Raw genomic sequence first — 12,756 nt, forward strand, 5'->3', positions numbered from 1 at the left:
ACTGTAATTATTTGCAAACATACATTAAATATAAATACTGTTAACGTGCTACTACCAGTTAGATAGTAATAGAACTACTATATATGTCAGTACGTTTACTACAGAGACCTTGTCATTTCCTATGCTGGAACAGTCTGTGCATGTCAGATGACATCAGTCAAGTGTACATAAGACACTGTTACTAGGCTATTTGAACTTAAGCTTCATAGTGTTTTCACAAGTTTAAAATTTGTAAAGCATTAAAAATATTCACTCTTTCAAATGAAAGTGCTTCATTTTCCATTTTCAGAGTAGTTTTTTTAAGTAATCGACTCTTAAATCACGAAATGTTAGAAAGAATGTTTATCTCAGAAACTTTGCAGCTGTAAAAACAAAATAATATGGGGCTTTAAAAAAAACTGATTTTTTGTGTAATAACATTAGTTGAGATAATCCTGGTGTTCTGCTTGTCTTTTGTGTTAGATATGAGCTCCTGAGACGTAAAATCCAGCAACCACTTGCATCAAATCCCCCTGAAGATTTAAATCTGTGGCACAATATTTACTCAGGAACTCAGTGGTTTTATGAAGATAAGGGTCTTAGCAGGTGAGATTACAAAAACTGTAAAAACAAATGCTGGCATTTTGTATAGTGTGTGTTTAATAGTTCAAAGTATTTCTTGTGTCTTTATATTGTGAACATACTAATTATGTAATGAAATATTTTCTGTCATCATCTATGCTATTAACAATTCTAATGCAGGGATTTATTATTATGTCATTCTTGAATCTTTCATATATTTTGTTTTCATCTATTGCTATAAAACCCAAGTGAAAATAAAGATCTTGTGAAATTTTATTGTTGATATGCTCATGCAGATAAAGGATTTTACAAGTAAGTACGTGTACACCTGCTCTAGATCAATGTGTTGGCAAAGTCATACCATAGGCAGAATGAATGTTTGAGAAGTCCTAGTTAGGATACATTTGAAACTTGATGTCAGCATTGTTTTTTTCACTTGTTTTTTAAGTGCAATTGATGATTATTTTAACATCTCTTTAGCCAGTGACAGTATTTAATACACTCTCAGCAGGTGTAATGCAAGGCAGCTTTGGGCTAGCTTCATCACAGTTAAAAGCTGAGTGTTGCAAGTAAGGAAGTGGAATGGTGAGTTCTGTCTCCCAGTATGTTATGGACCTACTGTGTGATATAGAGCAAGGTATTTGCTCTTGATCTGCCTTAGTTTCCCCATCTCAAAGTTAAGGCATCCCTCCTGAGCACGATTCATACCAGCAGAATATGACCTCTGCTCCTGACTGTATTGTATGGGCTGATCCAAGCCAAGGGTTACTGCTTCTGCCTTGTCACTGCCTACTTGCTGAAGGTCGCCGTTCATTTTTAGCCACTGGATTAACTGTTCGTGGAGCTGCTCTTTAACTCCTGCCAAAGTGTCCCTTTCTTTCATAAACCATGTCTGAAATTCTGTATGTTTCCTCTGGTTTTAATTTAGCTCATTCAGCAGAGCTAATGTGTGTAGTATTATACCAGTAGCTGTGAGGGGAAAAGAAATCTAATAGGTAATGCAAGTAGTGAGGCACAAGGAGCTTTTGGATGCCATCAAAAATGTGTCTAACCCCCAGATACACCTGAACACTTCTCTCGGGGAGGGCTCTGCAGCTGCAGGCTATTGGGCTTCCCTGCCATATCTGCAGTGAACAAGTCAGGAAGAGTTTGTGGCTGAGGAGAAGATGTTATAGAGACTCAAACAAACAAACAAACAAAAAATCCATATATCAGTATCTATTTTGCATGTTTGTGGTCATGTTTTAAGCATGTCTCAGAATTAGTGAATTCTTATTATATTTCTGACAGAGGTCTATTTTTACAATGATTTCTTCAAATGGCTTTTTCATTTCTAACAGGTTAATCCAAATGTATTTATTTTCATCTTTAGAAATGTGAATCCAAAATCAATTTCAGTCTCTCATCCTAAAATGTCAAGATTGGATCCCATTCATTTTTGACTGCATGAGCACTGAAACATCCAAGAAAACTGTATGATATGTTCACAAGGGACAGAAAATGCAGGGAGGGAAACTGTAAGATATGTAACATACATTGTCAAGAGTCTTTCTAGTGCACGTATCACTACAGTTGGAGCTAGTCAGCTCCCATTAGTTTACTTTCTTCTCAGTGGGATTATTAAAGCTTAGCTCTTTTGAAAATCAGACTAGATGGTTGCATAATATAGGGTGCTGCAGTGAAGCAGTAAAAAGAGAAAGTAAAAGTACAGTGTAAAGGGCTTTTTGTTTTTGTAGAGAGATCTCTAAATAATAGGCATTTAATGTATGTTCCCTCATTGTATTTGTAGACAGTTACTTCAAAGTGATGAGGCTTCAGCAAAAATTTGAACAAAAACACCTTGGCTATGATTGCACAGTTTTGTTTGAGGCCTTTTGTGAGGAAAGTAATTTTGTGATTATGAAATCTCACCTAAGATATATTAATATGCCATTGAGTGATGGGAGAAATAAAGGCGTGGCAGTCACTTGGTTAACTAAATATATATGTGATATTTAATAAAGCTGTGTAAAGTGAATATATTTAGTTCTGAAGAGAAATACTTTATGAAATAGGTTTGCATTCTTATCCTTTTCTTTTCTTTTTCTTTCTTTTTTTCTTTTTTTTTCTTTCCTTTTTTTTTTTTTTTTTTTTTTTTGATGTTTTTGCAGTGGGAGAGCCCTGGTTGTGTGGTGAATCACTTTTACAAATGAGACTCTGGAAGTTAAAATCAATGGGTTTCCCAAAAGAGGAAAAAAAGCCTCATTTGATTAAATTCCGTTCCAAATTTTGGCAGCTTGCCACTGCCGTAATTACATATTGAATTGAGCTATAATCTCCCAACACCTCAGAAGCTATAACTATGAAGAAGTAAAACTGTGTGTTTTATTTTTTGTTACCATGTTAATGTTGCTGATTTTTTTCCAAAAGACAGACAACTCTTACAGATTCTTCACTTATGCAAAAAAATGCAGCTCTACTTTTCAGGGGTGGGGGGAAAAAGTAGCAGCAAAACTTTGGCACGGACAGAAGGCTTATAGCCTAATCCTTTTGCCTATAGCACCTATAGCCTAAATGTTTTGTACATTGACATTTTTGGCATTTTTTGTTCCATTTAATTACTTTTAAAATGTCTTAGGTACACCATGTATGGGTACAAGCTCATAGTACACAACGACGTAGGATATACATCTAGTGAAGAAGTGAGAGCTGCTACACTAGCTGGATTACCAGAGAAAGGAAGCATCCTCACTGCACGCGCAGTTAATCATACTGCTGTAGAAGTGGAATGGTCAAAACCAAGTAAGTGTGCTTCGTATTTATTCCAGTAACGAGATGTTAAGCTGCCATCACTTATGCTGGTCTGCCTTGCTCTCATAGGAAACACAGTCCTTGTCTTGATTTATAATATAGCTAAGTGTCCTTGAAAGGAGAGGAAAGAAAGAGGGGAAAAGCATGCGTGTTTCGCTATTTTTCGGTCATGTTTGTATTTGTTAAAGATGATTTCTGCGGAATGGGACTAGTGGAAGTGAAGAAACAGTTAATGCAAGCTCATGAGAAATCGGTGAAGAAGTAGTACACAGAATCCATTTGTCTTTTTGGTATATTTAATCTCTTTGTCTGAAATTATACATATACATTCCTTCAGGATGGAGGATCCTCTTTTTCAGTCTTTTTGGTCTGCTCCTTAAAATGAATTTAGCCACCTTCTGTAGTTGATCTGCCAATACAGCAGTGGGGAGTTTCTTCATGACTTACATGCAAATGATTTTATAAGGCCTGGATGGTGAATTTCAACAAATGTAGTCTCTTTATCTTATAATTGCATGCCTGAAGTAAGCACGCTTATAAAAACTGACAAATGTAATAGATCTGAGCAGCTCACTGAAGTTTCATTACCTTAGTAATCTGAACCTCTGACCTTCTAGATGTAGGTAACGCAATCTGGTTTCATTTTCATTCATACTTTAGAAATTTCCTCCATATCTGTTTCTGAATGCAAAGGTTAAACATCAAGACAAGGCCATTCATTATTTGAAAACCTTATTTCTTTATCATATTTCATTACTTTATGTTACAATAAGCAAATGAACTATTTTGCATACCCAAGTTTTGCTTTCTTCACATTATTAGTTTTTAAATATTTTTTTTTTCTGGGAACTTGGAGGACCTTAACGTAAGTTACATTGCTATCTCTCTTTTCCTGGAAAATCTGCTGGAAGTTTCTGACTTTTAAGGATTTAGAACTATCTGTATCAGTGAAAGCAGAAATAATGTATCACTCTTGATTAAGAATTTCTGCCACAAAATTTTGCAATATTAAATCTGAAAATATATTTTTGACTTTTAACAATGCCATTGGTCTGTTTTCAAGTCAGCTGAGTTCTTTGCAGTGGTACAGTGTGCCATGTAAAACAGTATGTATGTATTAGAGGTTAAAATTTTTGTCATAATTATTCTTTTCATCTTGATGCCTACTGGAAGAGCGGTTGCATTTGATCAGATGTGAAATTAAAGGGATCAGCAAAGGACAGATAAGATAACAGACCAAATCTAAGTTAACTAAAATGAAGATGCATGTGTAGCTAGAAAATGTTACTATGTTCCCTTCCTTGACTTAGAGAAATTACTACTAAGCACACTACATTTTAGGAAGAAATATGAGGGGTTTTCTTTTCCCTATAAATAGAATGCTTCTAAGTTTATTACAGATTTACACGTAGATGCTATCACAATGGTTCTAGAATAATAATGCACGGATTTTCATTTTGACTATGACCTTTTACTGCTGTCTGTGTAAAGTTGAATGTAACTGTAATTTAAAACATAGGCACTTGCCCACATTCATTCCCCTTGGCTAGAGCAATATAACAGGCGTTCAGTACTTTCTGTTTTGTTTTATTTGAAAGGAAGAAAGAAAAAGGGGGGAAAAAACTTGAAGTTTTGGTCTTAAAATAGTGCTATAGACTAATCTGACTTTGCTCATCCTTCAACCTGAATGGAAGCTATCCTTTTGCAGTGGCAAGATGCAAAATTTGTGCACCATTGCTAGCAGTGGGTTTTATCCATTAATTTGTTCTTTACTTCACAGATTCCATTGTCATAAGTAGGGATGCTTAGAGAGAGAAAGCTTTAGCCAGTATTAGATGGCATGATGGGGTATTAGTGGGTTTGACGAGTTTGAAAAAGCATTCTGTATCTCTGCTTATAAGGCTGAAATTATGTAAGCACTTGATGGAATCCTTACATTTCTTTTTTAATAAGGAGAATTGGCATAAAATTTACTTTTGTCTTCAAAATAAATGCTGTTGATAAGAAGCTTATTTTTGTCCATCAGTTACAGAGCCTACAGAATATTTCCATGTGATCTTCCAAAGTTTTTCCTTTCTTTTCTTAGCACTGCAAGATTTGCAAGGAGATGTTGCATATTACATCCTCTTCATGAATTCTACTGCTGATAGGAGATCTCTGAGGATCCAGGCTGATGAAAACTATATAGTCATTGGTGATTTGCAGCCCAACACAGAGTACCAGATATTTTTTCACGTTTTCAACGGGGTCCACAGTATCAGCAGTGAAGTTGTGCATGTGACTACCTTAGATGGAGGTTGGTTTGCAGCAAATGCCGCTTGGCTTAAAATCTGAGAATGAAATTGATTGATTTTTGTTAGGGTTGAGATCAGTCATCCTTCCATTATAAAATTTCCGGTATAAAAGGAAAAAGGGCTAAAACGCTAAAGCGCTTAAGTGCTGGTTGTCATCATGCAGTAGATCAATAAAAGGTCCCACTGAGACAGAAGCAAAAGCTCTAATAGCAGATATTAACCCAGTTTGTTCTCATCTTCTCCTATATACTACTATCTGTGTACACTAAATTTGGAAGTGAGTTCATATCAATAAGTGGTGGAATTAAAAACAATTAATTTTTTTTTGAAAAGATTTGCTCTGTGAAGCAGCGTGCTTTTGACATGACAGTCAAACAGGGGACCTTTCCTGAGTCACCAGAAACTCTAGGCTGTAAGTTCAGGCTCCAAGAAGATTTCTTTGTGAGTCATTTCTATGCCAGTTAGCAAGTGCACGGATGTTGCGGGGGGAGGGGGAAGACTGCGAATTTGAAATGTGTTTGGAATGGTCTTTCTAATCTTTTTGCTTTATAAAGTCTCATTATAAACATTATAATATCATTACCTCAGAAGCAAGTGTTCCAGGTCATTAGCAAAGCACTTTAAGTGAGGATTCCATTTCCCTTCTGATGCCAAAGGCCAGCACCTTTTGTTTATAAAATAGAATCAATCGCAAGGGCAATTTTTCAACTGGTAAAGATGAGTTCTTATGATAAAAATAGGCCTTTGCATGGTTATTTCTGACATGGTTAGATAATTATGTAATTTAACAGTATGGAAGGCTTTTTTTTAATAAGTGTTAGACTTCGTCATTACCTATAGTAATCAACATTCAAAACCATTTACATAATGACAATATTGCATATTGCTTCATATTGCTTGAGCTACAAGGCTGATAAGTCACATTCCACCAGACAAAGTGTTTTGGTCTCAGATTTTGCTTTAAAAGCAGAATTCTCTGTTTTTCTCAGTTTTGGAAAGATTGGGATTGGGGAGGGCATAAAAATAATGTTTTTATATTGGCAATGCACATGGTTGAATAATTTATCATCGTATCTCACTGGCCACATACCACTGGTGATTGACACTACGCTGGTGGTATAAAGCATTTTACCGTCAGCTCTCATGGTTTCTAACTGAGAGTATAATAAGCCAATTTACAGAAGACTACAGACTGTGATAACTTCATCAGAGGAAAGCAGATAAGCAGTGAACCCTTTGCTAAACCTAAATACTAATCTGCATTTGGTTAAACAAGTGCTTTTGCAGAGACAGCTGGAGTTTATTCAGTTTCTTCCTTTATTTCTAGAGCCTGAGGGCATGTTCCCTCCAGAGGTTGTCATCATCAACAGTACAGCTGTACGTGTCATCTGGACATCGCCTTCAAACCCAAATGGTGTTGTCACAGATTATTCTGTCTATGTAAATAATAAGCAGTACAAGACTGGAATGAACGAACCTGGGTCTTTTCTTTTAGCAGATTTGTCTCCATTCACTATATATGATATACAGGTTAGAATATATTTTCTGAGTTGTGTAGTATACGTTAATTTTACATAAAATGTATATACTTCCAAAATAAATATTGTTTCATTAATTTCTCTATGCATTTGGATATATATTTGCACTCCTGTGTGTATATATGTACAAGGCAAAAATTTATTTTGGTATATTTTAGATCTGTGTACACTTTTCATAATACAAATTTCCATTATCTCTTTTTTTCAGACCATCAAAACTCCATTTACTTTCCCCTAAATGTTCTATGCTACAGCATTAGCCAAACCCCAACATATATTACAAAGAGGCGAAGATTCTACTCCTACTCATTAAAAGAAAATTGCAATTGTTTTAGAAACATCAGGCATGCATAATATATCAGCACAGAGAAATAATGATATTGCATTTGTCATCCTTTTATCATTTTTTTCTCCTCATCCTTCTAAGAAGGAAGCAGAGCTGAGCCCTGAAATCATAGTAGGACTTTTTATGCTATTAATAATTACAGTAGTATTCTTTACGTTTCCTTTTGTCTATCTCTACCCTTCCCTCTCTATTTAGTTGTCTACTGAAAGACAAAATATTGTGTGCAGAATGAAAAAAAAAAGAATAAATCATATCTGTCTGTCTTTAAATTGTAGTAATACATAATCAAGAAAAGTAGTTTGATATTTAATTGTAATTATCCCTGTCTATTTCATTCAGGTTTGGTTTGTATTATATATGAAAAGGACTTAGTAGCAGCCATGTATATGCTGTTGGAAAATTTGCATCCAGTTACTACATGCCATAAATAAATATCACAGACAGGCACCCCATAACAGATCTCTGTGTTCCAGCCCCTCTGAAACAGCAAACCTCCGTCCGTGAATACACATATGACTTTCTGAATGCTACTTGGAAATACATTTGTCTTTTCTCAATAACAATGCAAATTCAGAGTACTGCCACACTTATGGACCCTCTATATTAATTTACCATGGCCACCTTCTGTTGCTTGTGATGTTAATTATTCTTTTCTTCCACTCTCCTAGTCTGTATACTGGGCAAATATTTGCATCAATTTAGCATGTAAAAACAAAATAAACGATTCTTTTTTTTTCTTTTGGTTCTTTTTCTTGTTCTGGAAAAAATATCATCTTGGATGCATATGCATCTTACTGGTAATACGAAGTATACAATTTATATTTCTGTTTTTTACCTTTAACAAAAATTTCCAGAACAGACATAAAGAAAGGAATAGAACGTATTAAGGAAAATGATCCCTGCTTTATGTCAGAATACATGGTAGCCTTAGGAAACTGAAATGACTTGCTCAAGTGTAGTAGCTTATTGTCTCTCCATCGTACTACAGTTAGACATTATTTTTAGTGTTAAATACCAGATTCTGCTTGTATGTACAGAAATAAATTCATTGCAACTCTGTTGATGCTAATTTAATACAAAACCTCAGTTGCTTCCAGAGGGCTGCATGTACATCTACTTCTGAAAAAGGTTTAGGAAGGTGAGCAACAGTACAGTGTCTGTGGCAGATATATTTATCTCAAAGTTGTGGTATTTTCCCAATTATATGGAGTCTTTTAAGTAGAAAAGAAGAAAGCCCCATGAGGGGAGAAAAGTCTTAAATAGGTAACATAGTTGGATAATTTCTGCAGCTGAATATTTGAAACTCATGCTCTTCTTCATCAGATTGAAGCCTGCACAGTGTATGCCTGCGTGAGAAGCAATGGGACCCAAATTACAACCGTGGAAGATGAGCCAAAGCAGCTGTCAGCACCCATTATTCACGTAATTGGCTCGAGGTACAATGCTATAGTTGGCTTTCATATATCACAGCTATTGGTGGCTGGAATGGGAGACCAAATGGAAAGTTGTCTTCTCTCAACTGAATAAGGTGCATTAAAGAATTTGGTATACCCTTCTGATGAAGGGGATGCCAAATGAACAACTGAGGAAATCACACCTTTGGTTGATTGGACATACCCATGTGTTGGTCATTGAGTTGTGATAGTAAAGAAGGCATAAGTGGAAGTAGTTAAAAGGGGGACTTCTATGGGAGTGAAAAGTGTCAGTTAAGAAAAGGAAGATTAATGCTCAAGGAGCAATGCGATGCTGATAATGGAAATTTCGAGTAATGGTGGAAAAAAAAGTGACACACACAACAGTAAGAATTAATAAGCTATCCTAAAAGGCATGCATTTTTGTGTCTTCTTGAAGAACTGATTAAATTCTGCCTCTCCACTTCCTCCACAGTCGCGGGCCAACTTCTTAATTTTAAAAGGAATGTCAGGTTTGCAGTCTTCAGAAGCAGCTGAGTAGTAACATATACAGAGCTTATTTGGGAGTTAATACTCCAAAGGACTCCAAAGTGTTCCAAAAGACAGACTAAAACCATGCTTGCCAACACATTTATCAAAATTACACCAACAATAAAACAGTTAGCCTAGTGTATGTTATTGTTGGTGTGATTTTATTACCCGTCTGATGGAGTATGCTCATTAGCAGTGTTTCTTTTGTAGAAACAAGAAGAAATCTTTTTTAAAATAACAGAAATCTAACATCAGAGCCTTCAGAAATGGCCTTCAGAATGGATTCACTCCTCCAATCTCTTAAAGATTTTTGTTTGCTGTTCATCATTTCTACATTTTGTTTGAATTCAGCATTTGTCTTCATATAAGGGTGAAATTAAGCTTGCTAGTTTTCTGTCACACACACAGATATAGTCAAAGCTTGTTTGATGATAAGAACTCAATTCAGGATCTCATCTTTTGCCCTTGGCTTTAACTTATGTATGCCTTTGTCTGTATTGTCTCTACTGCAAACACTTATGCATGTTTCTGCTATTATATATAGACTAAATATGTCATAACACATGAATGCAAAACGATCAAAAATGCCTCCCTATTTTCTAATCTGCTCAGCCAGAAACACACTCTGTTTCTACACTGCCTTTTCCTACATGTCGTATTATCATCAGCTGTTCTTATATCCCAAAAGAATACTAACCACTGATCGATTGCCCGGACATGTCTGGCCATGGCCTACACGTGCCCCGGGTAGTTCATTTATTTGCCACGGTGGATTTGCTAGAGTGGAATTTAATCAATAGCTAATTCATTAATTCTGGTCCTGGAGTATGTAGGGATTGTGCAGTATAAAAATGACTGGCTGGCTTCAGCTTTGATTGAAATATGACAAACACTACAGCTGACAGCCTCAGCAGGTGCTGGGCTGAATATGAATTTTGCTTATTTATCCTCCATAAAAGAAAAAGCTTGGGAAAAAAAAAGCGGTTTGTATAGACAAGAGGACATTTTAATACCTATCTGCCATCAGAGAGAGAAAAAGGCATTTCTACATTAGAGGCTCATGGGATAGATGAGATATAATACAGATCATGCAGTTTATTGTCTTTAATTGGAATCATGGCATTTTTCCACTTCCGAATCAGTTTGGGGGCTATATTATTGATGAGAATGCTGTAGGATAATGTCTTTGTAGCATTCACAAATAATTGTTTTAAAATTTGCCTCAAGGTGCTGCATGACATAAATTATAATTTCACCAACCAACTTCTTAGAAGTCTTTCTGATAGCAGCTCCATCCAAACTGTTCTAATGAAGGTTATACCACCAGAGCCATTATAAATACCTTACTTTTCCACCCCTTACAGTTAATAACTCAGCTTCAGGCTGAAACTTGGCACAAAAGGTCGCAGTCCTGAAACAACTATTTTATAATGCCAAACTTCAAACGGAAAATAGTATGGGACCCAATTCTGAAGTCTAAGTCAGGTTTTGTTTTGTTATATTCTTTGTTTACATTTTGTTTGGGGTGTAGGGAAGAAGGCATCTTTAGGTAAAGGTAAGTCCTATTAAAATCAAATATACATTTTCCTTGAATTAGGATCTCAGGATTTGTCTCTGTAGAGGCATATTTTACTGCACAGATTATACAGTTCTCTGAGTATTGCATACATGTGGATGCCAATTAAAGTTTTGTGTAGTGGAGGAAGTTCTTGTGGTGTGTTGGAAAATAGCTGATTTCTTTTAAAATACTTCTCTCACTTTCTAATATGGCATATTTAGGTAGTTTTTAAATAGCAATATTTAGTGGCAGCTTTGTACCTTTCAGAAAATTAAGGTATAATGCGGATGAACCCTGGGAGGAACTCTATGCTTAAGTGCTTAATTAAAAGGTTGATGGCTTTGAAACACCACATGGAATAAACTAGGGAAAATCCTTCAGAGCTTCCTGATGAAATACAAAGCCCTTTGTGCATTATGGGAGGAACCAGAAAACCTGATTTGGGTGTAATAGAAAACCTGAAATAAGATAAGCCATTGAAGAAAAACTAGATGAAATCTTTGCTTTGATGTTCACTATCAAAGTTCTTAGGAAGGTTTCTGTATCAAATGCTTTTGGTGGTGGGAATGAGGTAGAGGAACTATGTCAAATTAATATGTTAGTAAGAAAAATCTTAGAACAAATGGATAAAACACAGAGTAATATATTGTTGGGATGCTGGTATTCACTCAGGAGTTCTAATGACCTCAAATATGAAAATGCCAAACTCTTTGCTGTGTAAAACGTCCTTTAAATTGGTCTTGGTATTGGAGGAACAGAAGATGACAGTGTGGTGCAGATTTCTCCAAAGGGATTTGGGGAACTAAACACCAGTAAGTCTGCTTTTCCCTGCTGGGAAAATTGGTGGAAACTACATCAGAATAAAGAAAGCAGTTCATAGCTGTATGGATGAATAGGAAATGCTGGGATAGATTTCTGTGGAATCACATCCAGCCAGTCTGTGACCAACTAATCAGAATAGTCCAGAGGACAGGCAAAACACAAGCACAGTATTAGCACTTCGCCCTTCCAGGACAGTGGCCCTGTGGAAGAAACCTCATCACTCTCCTCACTTCATTGATGGGAAAAACAAGGCATACAAAAATTTCCCAAAGAAGTTTGTAATAACAACAGAAGCATAATGCCATTTATCAGACTTCTGTGCTGTGTCATACTGCCTCACTAATTATGTTAGCAGTGTTGTCCATGATACAGCTGGTAGTTAACTGTCGTGCAAGAATGCTGAAGAAATTATTCAGTATGTGTGATCTCCTGCTGAGGAAAGTATTTGATTCACTGGGCATTAATAATTGCAGTGTTCCCTATCTTAAGAATGTCGTGTGAGTCTTGTGATTTTTTATTCCTGCTCTTGAGAGTAAATCTGTTGATTCTTAGATTTGATTTGAGTTTTAAATTTAGCCCTTGTATTTGATGAGACTAACACAACCTTCACTCTCAAAATGCACAAGTGAGGGTTTACTACATTTTTAATCTTCATGGTTAAGTCATTGTTACTGGATTAAAAAAAATCAGAAGGAACTCTTTCCATGACCTCGGGACATTTGGAGCTGATGATACTTCCAGCAGACAAAAACCAGAATTTTTTCCAAAGTCAGCCTTATCAGAATGTGTCTGATACCATAACAAAACTCTGAAATACTGATATTTTTCATGAATTTTTAAAAATGTATGAATGAATTGCCTAGACATGCTTGACCTGAAGAAGTTAAGTCTGTTGGATTATTTA

The 12,756-nt window shown here is 35.8% G+C and overlaps 1 protein-coding gene across 1 annotated transcript in view; it reads left to right on the forward strand.

Moving 5' to 3' along the window:
* Positions 1-12,756, forward strand: part of USH2A (usherin) — a 397,775-nt gene that overhangs the window by 277,798 nt on the left and 107,221 nt on the right. The window contains exons 42-46 of the mRNA XM_062573566.1: positions 463-585; positions 3,179-3,342; positions 5,438-5,647; positions 6,973-7,175; positions 8,853-8,965. Of these exons, the coding sequence (XP_062429550.1) occupies positions 463-585; positions 3,179-3,342; positions 5,438-5,647; positions 6,973-7,175; positions 8,853-8,965 (813 nt within the window). The remainder of the gene's footprint in view (positions 1-462; positions 586-3,178; positions 3,343-5,437; positions 5,648-6,972; positions 7,176-8,852; positions 8,966-12,756) is intronic.

The sequence above is a fragment of the Rhea pennata genome, chromosome 3, assembly GCF_028389875.1.
Source record: "Rhea pennata isolate bPtePen1 chromosome 3, bPtePen1.pri, whole genome shotgun sequence".
Classification (NCBI taxonomy): domain Eukaryota; kingdom Metazoa; phylum Chordata; class Aves; order Rheiformes; family Rheidae; genus Rhea; species Rhea pennata.